Raw genomic sequence first — 20,571 nt, 5'->3', positions numbered from 1 at the left:
TTGGACGAGCTAGGGCTTCGGCTGTGCTACCCGGCAGACTTGAACTCCGCTCTCGTACGCTCTGGCGGCGATATGAGTTCTACTCGTGATTGTCACTATACCGAGAGACCTTAAGAGTACCTTCAGGCTCGAACGTATCGTCGTCCACGAATGGGAAGGCGGACAGATCTGTTCCCCGACACGAAAGGGGGTTCGCGTCGAAACGCCAATGGTGCACACGTTCCCAATGTTCAACAACGACCATGTGTTCAATGCGTGTACATCGAAAACCAAGCCTTTAGTGATTCAAAGATCCGTATGGCTGTCACATGTTAACGTGAACTGCGCCGGCGACCCCGCCCCCGCATCATTTAGAGTTTCGCTGAAACGCGCGCTCAGACGCGACATGTGAACTTCTTCTGGACTCTTTCTTCTTTACATGCAAGCCGCACTTCTCACGACTCACACGACGGCACCGCGCTCGGCAAAACATCCATCACGGCATGTCATTCTTCAAGGCGCCAGCATGGGCGCAACCGCAGGCTCCGAAAGCGGGAGACGACAACAGCGACGAGGACCTGTTCAGCCACAAGGGCTCGTTCATGTCAATGTTCAAGGACCAGAGCGAGCGGCAGAAGAAAGAGAAAGAGCGTGAAGAGCGACGCAAGGCGAAGAAGGAGGGGAAGCGAAAGTCTTCCGAGAGGCGCGACAGCGAGGAGCCCACTGTGAAGAGTGAGTTCAAGAAGCGGCGCATAACGAGCGAGGAGAGCAGTAAGCTGCTGGCAAAAGCTGGACTCGGAACCAATGTCATCGACCTGTCCGATGGCGAAGACGAGCCAGTGGAGAAGGAGCAACTGCCGGTCCGACGATCATCTCGAAACACCCGGACCAAGGACGTCTTGAGCCCTGCGCGACAGAAGAGCAAGTTGACTGAGCCGATAGACTTTGGCAACGAGTCCGAAGACGACTTTCAAATAACGGCCGTCAAAGCCCCTCCTCGACCAGCACCACCAGAGCCTGAGGAAGAATACGACTCGGATCCAGAGATCGCAGAAATGCAGAGACAAGCTCGGGAGAAAGTAAGAGCAAAACAACGGGAAACAGCAAATGCAGCGTCTCCAGGTTCAAGAGGCACACCCGATGTATCCTCGTCAACACCTCCGGCTATGGATCCTGTTGTCAAGATCCTGGTCACTTCAGAGATTCCAAAGACAAATCCCTTAATACTATGTCGAAAGCTATCACAGCGACTGAGGGAGGTACGCGAAATGTGGTGCAAGAAGCAAGGATTCTCAGACGATTACACGGCGAAAGTGTTCTTCGTCCACCGAGGCCGGCAGTACTGGGACTCGACCACGGTCAGACGACTCGGTCTCGAAACAGACGCAGACGGCAGAGTATACCGGACTGTCGACCCAAATTCAGAGGGCGTCGAGCAGGTTCACGTGGAAGCAGTCACGCAGGAAATGTTTGAGGAAATGAAAGCCGAGAAAGCCCGAAAAGCCAAAGCCGCCGTCAGCGTATACGACGTGGAAGAAGAGCAGCAGGCGCATGAAGGGGCGGTAGAGGTACCTGCGGAGAAGCAGATCCGTTTGACAGTGAAAGCAAAGGGCAAGCCAGATTGGAAGGTCATTGTCAAGCCGGCGAGTAATACCTCTCTCTGATAGATTCAGGGTCTCATGCTAACACAACAACCAGACCACCTCAATTTCCGTCATCATGAAGAAAGGCAAGAAGAACCTCGGATTCGCTGACAGCCAGGACGTCTACCTCGAATTTGACGGTGAACGCGTGGAGCCAGACCAAACCGTGGCCGACACCGAGATTGAAGACATGTATTGTATCGATATGCATGAGGGTTGACGTGTCTGTAACGTCCAGACCCCTCACAAGACCTTCACGCGGCACCCGAAACAGGGACCCCTTTGCCAACGTTCCTGAATGACTGACGAATCGACGACCGCATGGCTTGGAAATCATGGCTTCTGCAGTACGCGCTCGTGGAGGCGTCGCAGTCCGTACCTGCATGCATGCAAAAGGACGGAAGGGCATCGTCAACTCCACGTTGGATGGATGGCTCTCCACAAAGTCTCTTTTGCTCCTCACCGCTTCTTGTACAGTTTTACTCTTCACAACGATACCCCGAGTAGATACTCATCTTGCAAAAGACCAGCAGTAGTAACAAATGACATAGCATCATCACAAGACACGAAATAGTACACCGAAGTAAACGCGTGCAGCCCAAGGCTAAAATAATCATTCACTTGGGCTGCAATCTCACAAGAAAGCCGGCCCGGTCCATGCGGCTGACATTCACTCTCTCACCCACTGGCCGATGGTGACGCCTCGATGGTGGTGGTGATGCATGCCGCCAAGGCATGTGCAGTAGCGTCATGTTGGGTTGGGCGGCGGCGAGACATCTCGGTGTGCCACGTAGCTGTGCCCAAGCCGTGCCGGCATTGACCTTGCTTTGCCTGCTCTTTTGGCGCCGGAGTCTCAGAGGCATGTGGGAAAGCAAGAGGCAAGGCGTTGATGGTGAATCCGGTGAAGTTCGCGTGGGTTTGGTTTGGTTTCTTCGCCGGGATGATATTTTTCGGTGTCGAGGCCCAAGAGTGGGACGCTCTGTCTTTCTTTCCTGCCTAGTGTAGCACATGGTAGGCAAGGGTTACTACTACTGTGTAGGCAATACAATATACATGTACTTTGGAGATCTTGAAAATCGCGACATCTCCGTCTTATCATCCTGCATATTTGTTCTGGTCCGAGGGAAAATCGGTTGTGGGTGACACGACGTCCGCAATCGCTTTGTACCACCCACCTACGTCGTCACGGCAGCCAGCAGAGGAGGGGCATGTAACGAGGGAAAGGATTTTTTCTGGTGCTGCAAGACATTGCGTATTGCAGCGATTCCTCGTTCGTTCGACTGGTCATCTTCCCTGGTCCGTCAATCTTCCCGCACCTGCTCGAGCACACACGACTTCGGAGGTTCAGAAGACGGCGAGGAGTCAGACGCTGAGACCGAGAGACACAGAGTCTCATCAATCCTGCTTGCGTTGCCGCACTGCATCGTTGCGGCTGGGCATTGGGTGTCAAAGCGAGACCAATCCAGCGTTGCCACAAGCCAACAACATTGCTTGCGTTGCGTGGTGTTGAGGCAGCGTGCAGCAAGAAGAAGCATCATCATCACCCGGACAACGCAAGTCTGACTCTGACTTCTCTCTCGCCATCTCGTCGGCACGACTATTATCTCACGCTTTTCTTTGAGAGACTACGACGACTACCATCTGGACATCGCATCAGCCTTTTGCAAAGAACAATTCTGTGAGTTTCCCATGTTCACCCAAGACCCACCCGCCTACTGCAAGCCTGTCTGCGTTATTGCATGCAGGTCTCTGCCATGGCCGCCGGTTTGGCCCGTGTTAGGCCGCCGCTCTTTTTAACCTGGAGAGCTGCTGCTTTGCACTTTTTCGTTGTTGCTGAGAAGAGCATGTGATTGAAAAGAGGACTGGCTTGTACTGACTCTCGCCCAGTTGGCCCTTGCGGACTGCCGGCGCATCTCGATTCGCGCCTCACAAGCGAGCGTTGGTTTTATTGCATTGTCGCCATCCGCCGCCCCTATTTCTGGCAGACGAGCGATCCCCCACTCGCCCTGACTGACTGACACCTGGGACCGACTGCTGCTTGCCTGCTCCCCGCTGCGTCATTGCGCTGGACAAACAACACTGCCAGCTCGCCGACAGTAGACGAAAGCACTCCATCTCGGACTTCCAACACGACGTTTCACTGCTGAGTGAAGTGTCGTCGTGGTCGACGAAGGTTCAATCGATAGCGTCGACTGTTTCAGATCCCACCCCGCGGTTGGCTTGTCAGCGCGTAGGCACTCCTCCGGAAAGCGAGCAAGCATCGATTCGAGGGCCAACCTTGCGCCTCGCAATCAGAATAGACGCAGTCCTCTCGGCCAGGGCTTGTGTCGACGATTCCATATCATCGCCCCTTGCTGCTGCTGTACCGCCAGCGCATCCATCCTCCTCCTCCAGCGATCACCACCGACCGCCAGCAACCTGTCACGACCTCACGACTCGACGACAGACACCTATATCTCATCAAACACCTGCATTCGGAGATTTCCTCGTGCGCTAGCCGCATCGGCGTGTCCAAAAGACTGGTAAATCATCGACGGCAGCCAAAGCCACAGCCGCGGTGCGCTACGCGGGTCCCTCCATCTCTCTCCCTGGACTCAGCTCCCACCGGCAGCGTCACCAAGTCACCTGGCCGCTTGATCTCAGACCTTGTTCGCTATCCGCAGCAAGGCCGGGATCGAGTACGCCGCATCATTCGACTAATCGATGCCGTAAGTATCCTGTCCTGTCTTCCTCCACCCTCACCTACGCGCTTGGCCCAGCGCAAGTCGTCCCTCATCGCCAATGCCATCCCGCTTTCCGCGCAGCGACGGCGCAGGGATGGCCCCTCAACGCGAGCCCAAAGTCTCGAGAAAGGGAGTCGTCGCTGACATGCTCGACCTCGACAGTGCCTCCATCGTCGTTTCCTCAGGCTCAGGCTCAGAACGCGTTGTCCACGTCTACCCCGACCGAGCGGATCGCACATCCTCTGGTGGCAGCACGTCGGCGCGCTCACCAACATCTAGCGGAGGAAGCTTTGGCAGCGAGGAGAGCTGGAGTGAGGTCGAGTACGACGACGACGAAATCGACCCCTCCGACAGCGCCTCGCGATCGCGCCATCCCCACAGTCGACGACATACCGTGGAGGCCCCGGCTCCGTCAAGACGGCACTCCTCCCACAGGCGGGTGGTGGAGGTGGAGCGAGACGAGTTACCGCCTCGCAGACATTCGTCCCGTCGTCACCATTCGAGTCGACACGACAGCAGCCATTCGCGACATCGACGACGAGACTCTTCACGGCGCGTCCCTTCTGACGAGTCGTCCAGCACCGTGGCGTCTCACGATGACTACCCACCCTACGGCCACCATGGCATGCCACGCGCCGCATACCCCCCAATGGGCGGGTATAGCAGGCCGCCGCAAAGCCATGGTGGCTACCCACCTAGTATGACCTCGGCAGGTTACCCAGACCCCTATGCGCCTCCACATCAAGCTCTCGTGCACATGCAACGACAAGACCCTTTTGGATACCCTCAACCGAATCCATTCGCGCCGCAAAGCCAGGCCCCCAATCCATTTTCGCCAATCTCCTCCCATGAAGGCTCCAGCTACTTTGCGACAGATCCCATGGGTCCTCCACCGCCTCGACCTCACCGACCTGAGGGGCCACCGCGACCCCAGAGTTTCGCTGCTCCCTCGGCCTACCCTGGGTCAGAGCTTATGGCACCTTATCACGGCGGCATGCCTCCGTATGGACACTTCGGCATGCCTGGCTACCCTCCCTATCCACCAATAGCTGGCTGGCCGGCTTCCAATAGCAGCTCGCCTCCTCCGAAAGAAGATCGTTCCATCGCGGAAATCGAAGCGTTGAAAGAGATGATCAAGCAGAAGTACAACGATGATGCGAAAAAGAAGGAAGAAAAGACCTCGGAGATTGATGATCTGAAGAAGCTCATCAAGAAGCATGAAGAGGAGGCAGTCGCGCGTCAGAAGGCTTGGGCAGCGGAGAAAGAGGCTGAAGCGGCTGCAAGAGCTGCCGAGAAGGCCAAAATCGAAGAGGAGAAGAAGCGCAAACAGGAAATTGCTGACGCTCAGAAGAAAGCTAAAGAAGATGCTGAGAAGAAAGCTGAGGAGGCTGCGAAGAAAGCCAAAGACGAGCATGAGAAGAAGCTGGCTGAAGCTGAGAAAGCCAGGGAAGATGCTGACAAGGCGAAGAAAGCGCTCGAAGAGGAGATGGCAAAGAGCAAGCCCAGTCCCGACTCAGCAAAAGCGCCGATCAGATTCAAGGACGCCGTGGGCAGGAAGTTCAGTTTTCCATGGCCATATTGCAAGACATGGAAAGGCATGGAGAACCTGATCAAGCAAGCCTTCCTGCATGTCGATGTCATCGGCGACCACGTCCACCAAGGCCACTACGATCTCACCGGACCGGACGGCGAGATCATCCTGCCTCAAGTATGGGATATTGTTGTCCAGCCCGATTGGGAAGTCACGATGCATCTGTGGCCAATGGAGGAAGAGAAGAAGAAATCGCCCGACATCGATTCCATGATCGATCCCTTTGGCGGTATGGGTCTCGGCGGCATGCCAAATTTCGGCGACCTGGGCATGATCCCTGAAGTCGGCGGCCCCGGCATCAAGAAGTCCAAGTCTGGCAAGAAGGGTGATGGCAGCAAGAAGAAGAAAGCCGGCGGCGGCAGCCCAGAAGCTATGATTGTCAACCCTTCCATGCCGCCTCCGCCTCCTCACCACGGCATGCCCCCTCCACCAGGTGGTGGGTACGGCGACCCCTTCGCTCCGTACGGTGGCGGCTTTCCCCCGATGCCCATGCCTGAGAAGGAGAAGAAGGGTTCCTCCAAGCCTCGCTCGAACTCGAAGAGGAGCAAGGACATTTCTCCTCTGCAGGCGTGGTTCGCCGGTGGGAGCATGAATGCTAAGGCGGCGAAGAAGAAGTGATGACGATAAATCACTGGCCGCCGCTGCGAACTGGAAGCAAGCAAGCACATCTCGTATGCTCTCCACTTTTTCTGGATCTTTCTTGCATTTGACGAGTTTATCTGACGGAGCGATTTGAGCGTTTATTTCATCAATCTAAGAAAGAATGGGAAAGAAAGAAAGAAACAAAAATGTCCGAGTACATGTAATCTGAAGAGGAAAGGAAACATGAAAAGAAAAAGAGCTACTGCTGCGAATATGCGCGGAAAAGCAAAGAAGACATGAAATGAAGCTGATGAATGAGATTTGACCCATGGCGTTTTTAACGAGCGTTTGTTTTTTCGCGTTTTGCTGCTACTACTTGATACCCTTCTTTTTTTCGATTTCGAAAAGAACTTGCGATGGCTGCTGAGTTGTGTTGGGAGGGAGGATGGCGCTGGGCGCTATGGGGAGATGATGGGGGGCCATCGGGTTTTGATGACGCTGGTTCTCTTTTTTGAAAAGAGCATGTTGATGATGAGGTGATCTTGCTCGCGCGAGAGGGGGTCTTTGTATGGTTACCTAGTTGTTAGTGATAGCGGGGATGGTAGTAGCAATGTTTTTTTTTTTGATGTAATCACTTCTCACGCTCTTCTACTCGTTTTGTCTGGCGAGGAGATGTTGGGCGTGTTATATTTTGAGTGGTTCGTTGTTGGGGATTTTTGGGCCTTGGAAAGGGTGGGGATGTGTGTTTGGGAGAGCGGTTTTTTTGCGTGGTGTTGTGTAATGGCTTTCGTCGAATGCGATGAGATTGTCGTGCTGGTTTGGGATGGATGGGACTATAGTTGGAGAGGGACTCTTCTTCGACATGGGCTATCCGTTGACACGGGCTATCCGTTAACATGGGTTATTCGTTGATATGGGCTATTCGGTGACATCTGCTCATCTCGGTTGGATGAGGTCGTACTCGGATGGATCTGTTCATCGAATGGAATCTTCACTTGAGCATGGAAGGTCTTTCATGATGCAGGATTCGACCTTTGGTACACTACATCCCATTCTCGATGTGTGGACCCTTCGCCATTGGTCGCGCGTACGCGTATAGCTCTGGTTTGCTACGAACGCATCCTAGGTCTTTGTCAGCGCCAGATGTAACACTGGACAGGTTGTTCTCGTGGACGCTATGCACATTAGGGCCGTCGGCATCGTGTTCTGACGACTTTGAAGGTAACATCGGGCAAGATGGCAGTCTTCTTCGATGCCGGGACGGCCGTGAGGTCGGTCTTACATGTCTCGTGGTTTCCTTACGAGTGGGTGCTGCGTGGAGTGGGGCGGGTTGCTGGATACTTCAAGCTCACGTTGCCTTCTTTGGGGTCCTTTGCGGACCCTATACTGCGCCAGGGAATAATCCTGCTGATGGACCTTGTCGTTGTGATTGTAGCGATCGGCGTGGGAATGGGAAGGAGCTGTGGCTAAATCCATTAGTATCCTCTCGCCTCTGCCAGTGGTCATTGATCACTCAAAGGATTGTTATTAGTCCAGGGTTCCTCGAGCGATTGCGCGGATCGCTGACAGGTGGGATCATATATCGAGGAAGTTCGGCCAAGTCGCATCAGATTGTGTTTCTTGATTCTGCGTGTTGTGTCCGTCGGATAGGAACCGAGCATCAACTCTGAAATATATCATTGGCGTGATAACGCAGTCGTTCGCTGGTGTCCTGTCATTCAACCATGGGTGACGCTGGAGACTCTGATGTCGTACACCACGGCGTCATCAGATACATCGTCTCAGCCAAGGACCCGCCTCCAGAAAAGCGAAGTCTCTTTGGCCTTGCGGCCAACAGCTCTTGGACAGATCATGAGCTCGCAGTGCGTGACTTTCGAAAGGCGGAAGAGTTGGTGAAGGGCCCGGAAGGTCTCGATGTCCAGGGCTTCACGTACATCGATCATGAGTCGGCATTGTCGAAGTCGGATACCTGGTACACGGAGCGCAATGTAGAGGAAATCTAGTATATTAGATACATGATGTGGAAAGAGATCAGCTTCTGACCGTGCGACAGCCTCCCAGAGGTCTGCGATCTGGTGTGCAAAGTCACTGGCGCGAGCAAGGCGATTGTCCTCAATTGTGCTTTTCGGAGAAAGCCAGTCGATTTGCAAAAGGATCCCAACTGGATACCTATGAAAGGCGACGATATTGACACGATGCTGGCGGCGCTGCCTCGCGACAAGTGTTTGGGTAAGTATGCTGGATCATACGTAACCGCATAGCTGATACCGCTACTTGCAGTCATGGGGAAGGAGGTCGAGTCGTCGCTGGAGCCGTTGCGAACAGCTCATTTGGATTACACGCTCAAAGGCCTGAGGAGCAACATCCGATACGTTCGCAAAGATGTCGAGGAAATGGGCAGGGCGGCCGTCGAAGCTGAGGAGGCGGTCAAGGCAGGCAGGGACGTGAGGGTACCGCGATACGCAGCGTACAGTATCTGGGTGAGTCTTTACTTGCTCTCACAACGCCCGATATGAGTTTATGGTGCATCAAGACTGACAAATCCGCCAGCGACCTGTCAAGCCTGTGAAGCGAGATGGTCTCGCAGTCATGGATTGGAGAAGCCTGGAGAAGGACGGCCTGGACCCATTTGAATACCGCGTGCCCAGCAATGTCACAGAAAGTGGAGAGTTTCTTCTGGAGGCGTACAACGTGATGCCACCAAAGAATCCACAGAAACACCGTTGGTACTGCATGCCGGAGCAGAAACCCAATGAGGTACTGTTCATTAAGCTGGCAGATACGGAGTCTGAGAAGAGTCCTGGTGTTGCGGGCGGCTGTGGTCATTGTGCGCCGTTGATCAAGGAGCAGGAGACTGAAGAGGCCAGGTCGAGTATTGAGTGTAGAGTCATCGCGGTTTGGGATTGAGGCGGTCCATTTTGATAGTCTCTGTATGTTTCTTTTCGCATATCGAGAATGTTGATGGTTTTGTTTGTTGTGGCCGGAGCAGTCACGTTCAGCTCTCGGTCTACAGCTGTCACATGACGGTCGGATGTTGATGCCTGAAATCTCAGGCCACAACATTTTCAGCTGCCGGCAGCCGAGGAGCCTTTGGGCCTTCCGCCAATCTTCAAACTCAACTTCACCTTCAAACCCAACCTCCCACCACCACCCGCACTTCCGCAGCACTCCGCGACGACCGATTAAGTCTACACTGTATGCTTCTGCGACTCTGATAATAACATCACAAACCCGGGCGCATTGCGCCGTCATCCACCATGGCCGACTTCGACTTCAACTACAGCGACGATCTGGAGCTGAGAAAGCTGCATGCTCAGGTGGTAAGTGCTTGCGCAATAGGACTTTTCCACCCACGCTGACTCTTGTGAACAGCTCCAAGATCCTGAGGAATTCGAGCACTGGGAGAAGCTTGTCCGCGCGGCAGAGACCCAAGAAGGCGGCTTGAATAGGAATTCCAGCCCACAAGCGATCGCAGCCACCCGAAACACCTACGACAACTTCCTCGCGCGATTTCCACTGTTCTTCGGCTACTGGAAGAAGTATGCAGACCTCGAGTTTGCGATTGGCGGCACAGAGGCTGCAGAGATGGTCAGTGGAATACACACGTGCGGCAGGTGGACGGCAAGCTGATTGCAGCAGGTATACGAGCGTGGTGTCGCCAGCGTGGGCACCTCAGTCGACATGTGGACCAACTACTGCGCCTTCAAAATCGAGACAAGCCACGATGCAGATGTCATCAGAGAGTAAGTTCCAGGGCACCCCTTTCCTTCCCAGCCCGTAACATTTGCGGCTCCATTTGCGGCACCCCTCCGAAAGGGCCTGGCTGTGTGGGATACTGTGCTTCGCGGCGCACTTTCTGGTGAGGATTCCACCCCACAGTCTGGCTGCTACGAGAGTCTCACGTCTACTTGTCAGACCCGCCTGTTCAGCACCATTGCGCTCACCTCACGATTCTTCTCATACGAGAACATTTGATCATTCTTGGCGGACTGCTGGTGTGAACATGGGAGCTTCCTGCTCAGCACTGAACGTTTGCCTTCCCATCCTGCCTTGTTCGCATCACTCTTACCCCTCAGCTTTGTGGTTTTCCTGACCTGACAAATGTAGACTCTTCGACCGCGCTGCAGAGAGCGTAGGCCTGGACTACCTGTCTCATCCATTCTGGGACAAGTACATCGAATTCGAAGAACGCCTGGAATCTCCAGACCATGTCTTTGCCGTTCTCGGTCGAGTCATTCACATTCCTCTCCATCAATATGCGCGATACTGGGAGAAATATCAAATCCTGGCGAAGACTCGGCCTGTGGACCAGCTGGCCCCAGCAGAGATCATCGCGAAGTTCCGCGAAGATGCTGTCGGTGAAGGTGGGCAGAAACAGAAGAACCCTGCGGAGCTCGAGCGAGACCTTCGGACTCGGATCCAGAACTACCACGCCGATCTTTTCAAACAGACCCAGACTGAGACCACGAACCGTTGGACATACGAGCAGAACGTCAAGCGGCCCTACTTCCACGTCACACCACTGGACGAAGAGGAGCTGGACAACTGGAGAAAGTATCTTGACTTCGAAGAGCTCGAAGGCGACTACACTCGGACCAAGTTTCTTTACGAGCGGTGTATGGTCAGCTGCGCCAAGTACGACGAGTTCTGGTACCGCTATGCCAGATGGACCATGGCTGAGGCGGGAAAACACGAGCTCGATGTTGAAAAGCGGAAGATGATTCGGAATGAGGAAGTGCGCAACATCTATCGGCGCGCCAGCTGCACGTACAGCCTCATCAGCTCTCCGGCAATCCGACTGCAGTATGCCAAGTTCGAGGAGTCTGTTGGCAAAGCCGACGTGGCGATCGATATCCATGAGGCGATCCTCATGAAACTGAGTGGCCATCTCGAAACTATCATCTCGCTCGTCAACACCTATCGCCGCCAGTACGGTGCTGATCCTGCCATTGGCGTTCTCACTGGCTACATCAACAGCCAGTCTTTCACGTCTGCTGTCAAGGGATCTCTGGTCGCCGAGCTTGCACGCCTTCAATGGAAGGTCAAGGGCGACGCAGTGGCAGCACGTGCGACCTTCACCAAGTATGAGCAACACTGTCTCGATTCCCAGGCATTTTGGCAAAGCTGGCTATTCTTCGAGAGAGACCAGCCAGGGTCAGAGCAAGACGAGCCAGCACGCTACGCAAGCATCAAGATGGTCTACGAAACCATTCGCAACAAGTCAGCCCTGCCTTCCGACGCGATCAAGATCCTCTCCTCCTATTACCTGGGTTACCTGGAAGATCGCGGTGACTCAAAAGCCATGGAAGGTTGGACGGACATCGACAAGGACATCAATGGCCCCGTCAGCATCGCCATGAAGGCGAACGCCAAGGGCCAGATTACTCAGCTCGAGAACGGTCACGCCATCGCATCTGCATGAGCTGAAGGCTGTTAATCCAGCATTCGGCCAACCACACGGCACATCATTCCGCGACACAACCCGAACACGATTGTAGATGATACAAACACATACCCAGCATCGCAGGCTACCGCGTCGTCGCACGGTCTGCATCGCTGTAAGATACCCATTCGACAACACCATTGACACAACATAGCATGCCTTCTTGTGCATAGGATAGCAGCGAAGTGCCCCTGAGTTGGCATCGGGGCTTTGGGCGACACACGTAGTTGGTGCATAGATAGCAGCGAGCCTTGCAGTATGACACCTCAGTTGACCAAGGTTTGCAAATTCACGGCTGTCTCCTTCGCTTTTCCGTCTTCTTGTCACGACGATCTTGCTGATGAGCGGTTCGCTCTTGCCGCAGCCGTCTCCATCCCACACGGTAGCCAATTCACTAAGAGAACGAACCTTGATACATCTACTCCTAGCTTCGAGTCAAGACTCAAAAGAAGCAAACAAGCTCTCAGCATCAGATCGCAGCTCCTGTGACTATGTGTCGAGGGACAACGAACGCAACTGCTGGGCGTCATTTTCTTTCGAACAACACGTCGAACAACGGATGCCCACGTCCTATGCCAGCGCAGAGCAAAATGATCACACACCAGCTGAATAAGACTCGAGCTGCGGTTCAACTTCGCTTTGACCGGATACTTCACTCCAAGATCCTAAACAACTGCAACTCGACTGACATTTTGAGATCACCTTGGCTTGATCACCATTTGGAAACGACAAACTCTTTGTGACTTATGAACATCAGGAACCGTGCAGCATCAGTCTGCGACCATGGAGCGAGGGCCTTTCAAGTTCCTCTTGCGGGCTATCATGGTGGTCGCCGCCGTGGCTGGACTGCTGGTGCTTCTGCTTTCCGCCAACAAGCCTGACGCTGCCTCTGTGGTTCAGCGCGGCGACGGTGTTGGCCTTCCTGACCTTCCCATGACCAACGTTACCAGCTCGGCTTTGAACAGAGGCATCCACACGGAACCTGGCACTACGATTACGAATGTGACGCTTCAGGAGCGCGTGATTGACAAACGAGCAATCTTGGAGCATGCGACTCCTGAGCTGTTTGAGCTGTTTGAAGCATATCGTCAGAAGGGCGAGCACATCTTGGACCTGATGTTCACTCCCGAGCAGGAAATCGGTACGTGGATTGATTCCTGAAGGTCGAACAAGGCATGGTGACGTTTGTCACCACAGGTGACCGACTTCCCGGCGGGAGAAATGGCCAGATCAGTCCCTTCAAGGAAGATTATCGAGATTGGGATTGGTCGGTCCTGCCCTCCAGCTTTCAGCAGATTCAAGAAATCGCCTATCTGCAGGGCCTGCGTACTGTGCAGGGCTTCGAAGATGAAGACGACCCCATCCTGTTTCCAGGCAACAACCACGATTTGAGAAGATTTACATGGGAACAAAACAAGCCGTATTCCGCCAGTGGCCTGCAGTATCCGGTAAGTCTCGCGACCAAGGCTTGAGTTGAGTTTCAGGAATGGCAGCTGATACAGAAAATCAGCCAACAAAAGGTTTCTACGACTTAAGCATGAGCAAGGACAACAGGCTCATAGATTAATATTCTGTAAATGCTTCTTGACAACTCGTTGACACGGCCACGGTGATTAACCGCGCTTGGAGCCCGCACAGCAAGACGAACCTGCCGGTTGGCCAGTTGCCTAAAGTGCACAGGCTCTCTGACGTGAGTTTCGACCTCTCATGCTGTTTCCAGAGCAGCTGGCTGACAAACGCGGTCTTGCTAGGTTTTGTATGAACAAACAGCAAAAGAGTTTGGCTTCCACCCTCTGCAAAGCGAAACGACTATTGCCAGACCTCCGAGATGGATCGTGATCAACGAGGTAGATGAAGTGCCAGAGACCCTTGAAGTCGTGAAGTGGTGCTTGAGCTTGCGACTTCCCCCTGGCTTTAACGCGTACCCAAGATGGGTGGACCGTCAGAGTAAGCGTATTTTAAGGTGCAGAGCCTCATAATTGTCAGAGCTGTTTGCTGACTTCTGTGTTCACTCTTCAGCATTCCCAATCGGCTCCCACTGCCATGCGGCACTGTTGGGAACAGCCAACTCATACGGTCTGGCAATGTATTATTTGACACACAAGTAAGTCTGAGCTGCCTTGCCACAACATAGGTCAAGGTTCATTGAAAGATCAAAGGTTTCGATTTCGAAACTGGGTCCTCGCATCGGTGACAATATTCAGCAACGGCGATGTAGGACGCAACGGTGAAACGCCCACTCTGATTTGGTGGGTTGAACGCGGGGGTAACTACGGTCACAGCGACGCTCGAGTCCGATCGGTTCGAGACCGTAACAAGCAGGCTGATATGGATTGGAATGCTCGACCAGACGACAACAACCCCGGTGTTCTGGAGTATCCGTGGCCGATGAAGCTTGTGTACAGTGAGGATGTGGAGCAGAGTATGAGTTCGATATGAGCTCACTGGGACGGATTTGGTATCGAGGCGGAAATTCACATCATTTGGTTTGCAACTGTATACTTTCATGAATGATGTCTATTCAAAGACGCACGGTCACTTGCACAGAATCGAGTCTCTCCAAAGCATGTACCTTCGAATGCAGCGCTCCAATGTTGGAGTGGTACTTATGTATCTAGTTTGATGCAACGTACACGGACTGACTCATTATAACACTCTCCCAACAACACCGCCGACCTTTAAACCGACGCATGCATTCATGTAGTCCAATAACTTAAGCCCTGTCGAGGTACTGCGACTGTGGAAGAACTCGAAGTCCAGCCGGTCGATGGGCATAAGAGCTGCTGGAAGTTCCTGCCACATCTGTAAGCCTTGAGTCGCTTCCGGCGAGAACAAGAGGACCAAAGCTATCGTCAAATAGGACTAAAACAGCATGGGAATGGCCAAAACTGCCACTACATGCGAGCCTGGAGGACATTCTACGTCCATTGATCGGGAACCATCAATTTGTCGTTATTCGTTGGGGGCATGGGGTTGCACGTCTCGTCAGGGGTTCGACACAGTCACGCCGTCGACCAACCCACGAGGCTGCTGAGCTGGCTAAAGCGTTGTTTTGAGTGACTGCCGGTGTAGCACGAGCCACGTAAGAGCTAAAACACACCGATCATGCCTTCAAGCATCTATTTTCTACATTTAAGCGACTCCAAAGTTCACAGCTTCAAACACATCATCTCCCACACAACCACCAACACAATCTTCCAACAGCGGCATGGACTTCTGAGCACTCTGAACGACTACTGCTACAACTTCCATTAGTGAAAGGTCTGAAGTCCTCCCACACGATCAATAAGGAATCACGATCGACGCCAATCGAATCTAGCATTCGACGACTGTTTTCTCAAGAGCCGAATACGATGTACATCGACATCAAGCGCCGAAGCCCCCTGTGGCTGGCCCTCATGGCAATCACCATCGCTGCTGTTACCCCCTGTCCGCTCTTCAGCACAGAGGGTCAAAGGGCAGCCACGGACGAGTCAGTGGCTCGAAATGGTCTCTTCCCGGAGCCCCAGGTGCAAGGCAATTTCTCAGTCGATAGTGTGATCTCGCGTCACTCCACGATTGACGGTCGCGGGCTTGTCAAACGCCAGATGGCGGACCCAGCTGATGATAAGACATTCTACGAGTATCGATGCAAGGGCGAGAAGGTGCTTCAATGGCTACTCGCGACCGAACAACAGCTGATCGAGGAGCTTGGATCCTGGGCTCAAGTCCATACCACACGCAACGACATGTATGGTCCTGGAGGTGGCTGGTCCACATATGCTCGGGAATTCATCGAAATCGAAAGTGTGGATGCAAGCATATTGAAGCTAGCTGGGCTCACTGGTATTTCAGGAATCCCACAATCACAACCTTTGGGGCTGCAAAATTACAAGGATGGATAAACGCCATGGACGAAGGGGCAATCCGTGCAGGACAAATCTTACACCAGAGCTGATATTGCCGATATGACTGAACGACCTGTATGTGCTCACTTCTGCAAGATGACAGGTACTATACTGATGTGTATTCTAGGCCACTGGTGCGGTCTATGAGACACTGATCAACCTCGGTCAAGAGGTAATGGGTAAGTACCCTCTGTAATTATGAGGCTGCTTCGCTCACAGTTCCACAGTCGTCACATCCGCGTATGGCCCCAAGTACATGAGCAGCTTGTCAACTCCAGATGGCAAGCCGCTACCAGAGAAGCAGCTATCCGAAGTGAGTTGGATATAGTGTCGTTGTCATTTGCTTCCTATCACTTGGCTGACGAATGCTTAAGGGCCTATTTGTACACTGGGGCGATCGAGCCCGCGCCCGCCTCGAGGCTACGACCTTCAAGCTCGACCCGCCGAAATGGGTGCTAATCAACCAAGTGCAGGGACCTTCAGACACGCTCGGCATAGTCTCCAGATGCCTCCGTCGATATGGATGGGCTACGCAACAGCTTCCCACCTGGGAGGACAGGGTACTTCTCGAAACCCCCAGCCACATACGGATAGATCCTGCTGACGTCTTGTGAGATAACTTTCCCCATCGGGACGTACTGCTATTCTGCAATCCTTGGCACACCGAACTCCAATGGAATCGCGATGTTCCTTATCACGCACAAATTCCGCCTCAAAACATCCACAATAGCATCCGTTACGGTTTACGGATCAGGCTCCAGGAATGGAGAGGGGCAGGAAGTTCCGAGTCTGTTGTGGTACATCTCCAAAGAACGGTCTGTGCGTCGTTTCCGAAACGAAAACGAAGCCTATCAAGAGAACAATCCCGAGGACAACGACATAACAGAGGTCCCACATCGTCTACAGCCTCAGCCAGTTGACCCTCGTGGAGACGACTGCTGGGTTGGAGGAATCTGCGGCTAGGTCTTGCGGCTATACTGATGCTGAGTTCATTTTGAGATGTGAGTGGGGAGTGTAGCCACCGGGTATTGGGTATCTGGTAATGTACAAACAGCGGAGGATCAACCAAACCAACCCTTGCTTTGCTTGCGTTTCTCCTCCTTCATCTCATCCATCTAGAGGTGTATTAGCTCAGTTTATGAACAGTTACAAGCCGGTGTACTCACCCATGACTTTTTACAAGCCTTGTACGCACTATGCTGTTGTCAGTGCCAAGACTTTCAGAATCTGTCACATCTCGGCTCACTCAAAGTAATCCATACACATCGCCCTGTCACCTCCATTTCGCCGCAAGCATTTCAGACTTCGATCGGCAGCTTCTTGACAGGGGTCGAAATATTCGCTGTTGCGCTTGCTATGGATGTTTTGTTAGTGGCGAAGCTTTCAGAGTGGATGTCAAGAAATTTTACCTGGTGAAGCGGGTCGAACTCTTATCCCATGCCGTCTCTGAGTCTTCTCCTCCTTCTTGCTTCGACATCTTGTGGTCATTTGATGGAAGTGAAGACGGAGTCGATGAGGTGTAGTCGACGACAAGGTTGGCTGGAGCGGGAGGTGGTCAAAGCGTCCCGCCGCTTCTTTCTCCCCTGGTCGTGTCGACTTCACAACATGACCGTGTCACTTTCACCATTCACAATATCCGCCAACGGCCTCAGACCAGTGTTCGAATCATCTCAATGGCTCGTATTGCCCACATATCGCCTCGAGCCTCGTTCGATGATCATTCCGTGCACCAGACGGACTGAAGCAAACACCTTTCGCGATCCGGAGCGTCACGGCGTGAACGCGAACTTCTCAATGGCATAAGAATCAGACGTCTCTCAAACGAGAGGCAAAATATTGGCTTGCAGTCTGCGATAATCGCTCTTTCGCACGTTTGAGACCACCTGGAGACGGAGAACGAAAGGTGCCTTGCGTTGTGGAGGATTGCGTATCCACAACCTCGAAATCCAATGGTCGACTCTACGCATATTACATCGACGATAGCACAGGTCAAACGCATCACGCGAGCTCCTTCCTAGAAATACTCACCCGCGAAGGAGTAGATTGCGTAAGTATGCGGTTTGCAATGCTGATGCATTACTTGTGGGTCCTACTGGCCAGATTTGGTTCGAACTTCCACGAACTATACCCACAGCCAAGGACGTGTCTCTGATACGCGACTCTCAACAACCTTGCGCCAGCTTGCAAGCTCTGCTTGTTTTCGCACGTTCTCGCAGTGCAGCATTACGTCCTTCGTCCACGGCCGCGGTGGCGCCCATCTGAAGTGGCTATCTTCCAAGGACGCACCCACGTGTGCCTAATCGTACGCCCTGATAATCTTCGAAGCCGAAGTTACTGCATTTGCTGCAGACGAACTGCCGTGCGATGCCATATTGAGTATTGCATTCCATGTGATCGGCAAGCTTGACGAATGTCCTCTGCTACACGCTTACCCTCCATCAAACGCCAAAGACGTTCTTATCGATGAGAGATTCTTTGAGGTCGGAACGAACTAACAGATGAGACGCATATCGATTATGTATCTCGTGAAGTAGCTCCAAGTATGGTATTCATGTGCTTGCTCTGGAGTTGAAGTATAAACGGGTGGCCAAAGGCTTCTAGAGGATCCCCAATATGGCCGATACTCAGCGCACCTCAACCGTCCAAGCCATTGCCAACAGTGTATTTGCTAGATTTCATTGCAGCTTCAAGTCCCTTCAGCACGGGGTCAATCATTACCTGGATTTCTTGGACACCGGTGAGTGCTGGATTCCATGCATTTTGCTTGCTTTGAGGACACAGGCAAACGGTGTCGATTCAATTGTTTCTGCTCTCGTTGGAGGCCTTTCCAGCAGGCCGATGTTTGCATACTGCTGCCAACCATGAAATTGCTGACTCTGGCAGCTGAGTTCTAACGTTCGACATGGCGACCGTCGACGTCCAGACAATACCGGCCTTGCCAAAAGCCAATTTCAAGCCGATCATCCAGACCTCGTTGGCGCCGAAAAAGAGCGCTCATGGCGCAACCGTCTTCGACCCCATGGTGCATCTCAATTACCGGGCGCCAGAGAACAAAGTTATGATGGAAGACCTTGACTTCAGCAAAGATACGGGGATCTCTCCCATCGCGGTATCTGAGCCCTTTACTTTGTTTACAGAGGAGTGTATCCAACGATTTCGCGAGGAAGTCCTCAGCGAAGAGGTGCAGAAGAACTGTGCTGTAGAGAGCAACATCGCAGCTTGTCAGGTCAGAGGCTACGCGGCAAAGTAAGCATGGCGCCTGTTCACACAAGAAGAGGCTAGTACTGAGCTCCAGCAGATACGCCCCTTTCATCTACGATGCTTGGAATCATCCAGAAGTCCTGGCCATAGTATCCAAGATTGCGGGCATCGAGCTCATCCCTCAAATGGACTTGGAGATCGGCCATACCAACATCTCGGTCAAGTCAGAAAAAGACACAAGAGCTGAATTAGCAGCTGTCGAAGAACAGAGGAAAAGCTACGCCGCAGATGAGGGTATCGCTGGTTGTCCGTGGGAAGACGACAAGCCAATTCTTGGTTGGCACAACGATAGCTATCCTTTTGTCTGCATCACAATGCTTAGTGACTGCACAAACATGATCGGTGGTGAGACGGCCATGCGGACTGGTACTGGCGGTGTCATGAAAGTTAGAGGACCGCAGATGGTATGCGAGACCCACTTGTCCTGCTGTCCGACTCGAACTGACATGCTATATAGGGCTGCGCCGTGGTAATGCAAGGCCGCTACATCACACACCAAGCTCTGCGAGCTCTAGGCGCCCAAGAACGGATCACTATGGTGACTTCCTTTCGACCCAAGTCACCGCACTACCGAGACGACGTTTGCCTCGCCACAGTCCGAGGCATATCGAATCTGTCAGACCTGTATCACGAGTTCAGCGAATACAGGCTCGAGATGCTTGAGGAGAGAATCCGCCACCAGTTGAAGAAGTTGCGTGGGGCACACAATGCTGGCAAGAAGACCGACACGAAGCAGATCAAGGACTTCTTGGTGGAGCAGATGGAGTTTTTGAAGAGGACGGACGAGGAGCTTGTGCTTGATGAGCTGGTTGTGAAGGGACATCAGCCCATTCGAGATATTCCTAATGCGGTGTCTTCGAGCATTGAAGAGAGCACGCCGAAGAAGAAGGCGAGGATGGAGTGAATGTCGCAATGAGGGCTGGAGGCAGGTGGCTACTGTGCCTTGCCCTGTTGGACTTGGTGCACCCTTTGCTGCTTCATCCGAGAGGAGCTTGGCTCTCAGTTGTACCGAAACCGTTGTAATAGAGACTCAGACCTTGCGTTTGTTTGAATAGTCTAGCAATGCTCAATGTGGTTTGGTGAGAGACAATGGGCGGAGTCTCGTCACTTCGGAAAGTGTGCACGTGATGTCAATTTAGACGCGGGTTTAAGCTTTCGCTAGCGCGTCGAATCAGTCCGGAATCCCAAACGACGTGCTTCACTAATCGACCGACGTCTACACACACACCCCTCCTTACAACATTCCCAACCGCACACCTTCGAACACCATTAACCACCCCAAAGCCCATACAATAAATCCGACCGGGCGACAACTTCCAGGTGCGATAAGGAATCCTCAGCGCGCCTGCCGACTAGGCCCCCGGCTTGTCATTTCATACAGTTCACAAGGCTAGCCCACTCAGAAGTCGCGCGCCCTCGACGCCCACCTTATGAACTACAACCACCACTGAGCTGTCCACCA

At 53.1% G+C, this 20,571-nt stretch overlaps 9 protein-coding genes across 9 annotated transcripts; 7 read left to right on the top strand and 2 right to left on the bottom strand.

Moving 5' to 3' along the window:
- Positions 1-482: 482 nt before the first annotated feature.
- Positions 483-1,842, top strand: M409DRAFT_65290 (uncharacterized protein; the record flags this gene model as incomplete). Its single annotated transcript, XM_033816444.1, has 2 exons — positions 483-1,622; positions 1,678-1,842. 2 exons carry the CDS (start codon positions 483-485, stop codon positions 1,840-1,842), a joined length of 1,305 nt encoding a protein of 434 aa, XP_033669841.1.
- Positions 1,843-2,300: 458 nt separating this feature from the next.
- On the bottom strand, positions 2,301-3,157 carry M409DRAFT_52935 (uncharacterized protein; the record flags this gene model as incomplete). The annotated part of the gene is made up of 2 exons (XM_033812218.1): positions 2,301-2,618; positions 2,939-3,157. 2 exons carry the CDS (start codon positions 3,155-3,157, stop codon positions 2,301-2,303), a joined length of 537 nt encoding a protein of 178 aa, XP_033669840.1.
- A 1,333-nt stretch (positions 3,158-4,490) lies between these two features.
- On the top strand, positions 4,491-6,554 carry M409DRAFT_65289 (uncharacterized protein; the record flags this gene model as incomplete). The annotated part of the gene is made up of 1 exon (XM_033816443.1): positions 4,491-6,554. One exon carries the CDS (start codon positions 4,491-4,493, stop codon positions 6,552-6,554), a length of 2,064 nt encoding a protein of 687 aa, XP_033669839.1.
- Positions 6,555-8,242: 1,688 nt separating this feature from the next.
- Positions 8,243-9,425, top strand: M409DRAFT_52933 (uncharacterized protein; the record flags this gene model as incomplete). The annotated part of the gene is made up of 4 exons (XM_033812217.1): positions 8,243-8,490; positions 8,572-8,747; positions 8,799-8,998; positions 9,069-9,425. 4 exons carry the CDS (start codon positions 8,243-8,245, stop codon positions 9,423-9,425), a joined length of 981 nt encoding a protein of 326 aa, XP_033669838.1.
- Positions 9,426-9,775: 350 nt separating this feature from the next.
- On the top strand, positions 9,776-11,940 carry M409DRAFT_65287 (uncharacterized protein; the record flags this gene model as incomplete). Its single annotated transcript, XM_033816442.1, has 4 exons — positions 9,776-9,838; positions 9,891-10,106; positions 10,158-10,261; positions 10,626-11,940. The coding sequence occupies 4 exons, from the start codon at positions 9,776-9,778 to the stop codon at positions 11,938-11,940; spliced, it is 1,698 nt and encodes a 565-aa protein (XP_033669837.1).
- Positions 11,941-12,744: 804 nt separating this feature from the next.
- On the top strand, positions 12,745-15,845 carry M409DRAFT_20961 (uncharacterized protein; the record flags this gene model as incomplete). Its single annotated transcript, XM_033805637.1, has 6 exons — positions 12,745-13,102; positions 13,159-13,409; positions 13,713-13,908; positions 13,981-14,065; positions 14,121-14,383; positions 15,217-15,845. The coding sequence occupies 6 exons, from the start codon at positions 12,745-12,747 to the stop codon at positions 15,843-15,845; spliced, it is 1,782 nt and encodes a 593-aa protein (XP_033669836.1).
- Positions 15,846-15,908: 63 nt separating this feature from the next.
- M409DRAFT_52930 (uncharacterized protein) lies at positions 15,909-16,811 on the top strand (the record flags this gene model as incomplete). The annotated part of the gene is made up of 5 exons (XM_033812216.1): positions 15,909-15,923; positions 15,976-16,027; positions 16,076-16,161; positions 16,223-16,408; positions 16,464-16,811. The coding sequence occupies 5 exons, from the start codon at positions 15,909-15,911 to the stop codon at positions 16,809-16,811; spliced, it is 687 nt and encodes a 228-aa protein (XP_033669835.1).
- A 98-nt stretch (positions 16,812-16,909) lies between these two features.
- Positions 16,910-17,325, bottom strand: M409DRAFT_20959 (uncharacterized protein; the record flags this gene model as incomplete). Its single annotated transcript, XM_033805636.1, has 4 exons — positions 16,910-16,963; positions 17,015-17,042; positions 17,095-17,202; positions 17,258-17,325. The coding sequence occupies 4 exons, from the start codon at positions 17,323-17,325 to the stop codon at positions 16,910-16,912; spliced, it is 258 nt and encodes an 85-aa protein (XP_033669834.1).
- A 1,425-nt stretch (positions 17,326-18,750) lies between these two features.
- On the top strand, positions 18,751-20,013 carry M409DRAFT_52929 (uncharacterized protein; the record flags this gene model as incomplete). Its single annotated transcript, XM_033812215.1, has 3 exons — positions 18,751-19,094; positions 19,147-19,513; positions 19,567-20,013. The coding sequence occupies 3 exons, from the start codon at positions 18,751-18,753 to the stop codon at positions 20,011-20,013; spliced, it is 1,158 nt and encodes a 385-aa protein (XP_033669833.1).
- Between the last annotated feature and the right edge of the window lie 558 nt (positions 20,014-20,571).

Source organism: Zasmidium cellare (genome assembly GCF_010093935.1).
Source record: "Zasmidium cellare ATCC 36951 unplaced genomic scaffold M409scaffold_11, whole genome shotgun sequence".
Lineage (NCBI taxonomy): Eukaryota > Fungi > Ascomycota > Dothideomycetes > Mycosphaerellales > Mycosphaerellaceae > Zasmidium > Zasmidium cellare.
Note: the sequence above shows the minus strand (reverse complement) of the source record. Positions and strands in the feature narration are given on the sequence as shown.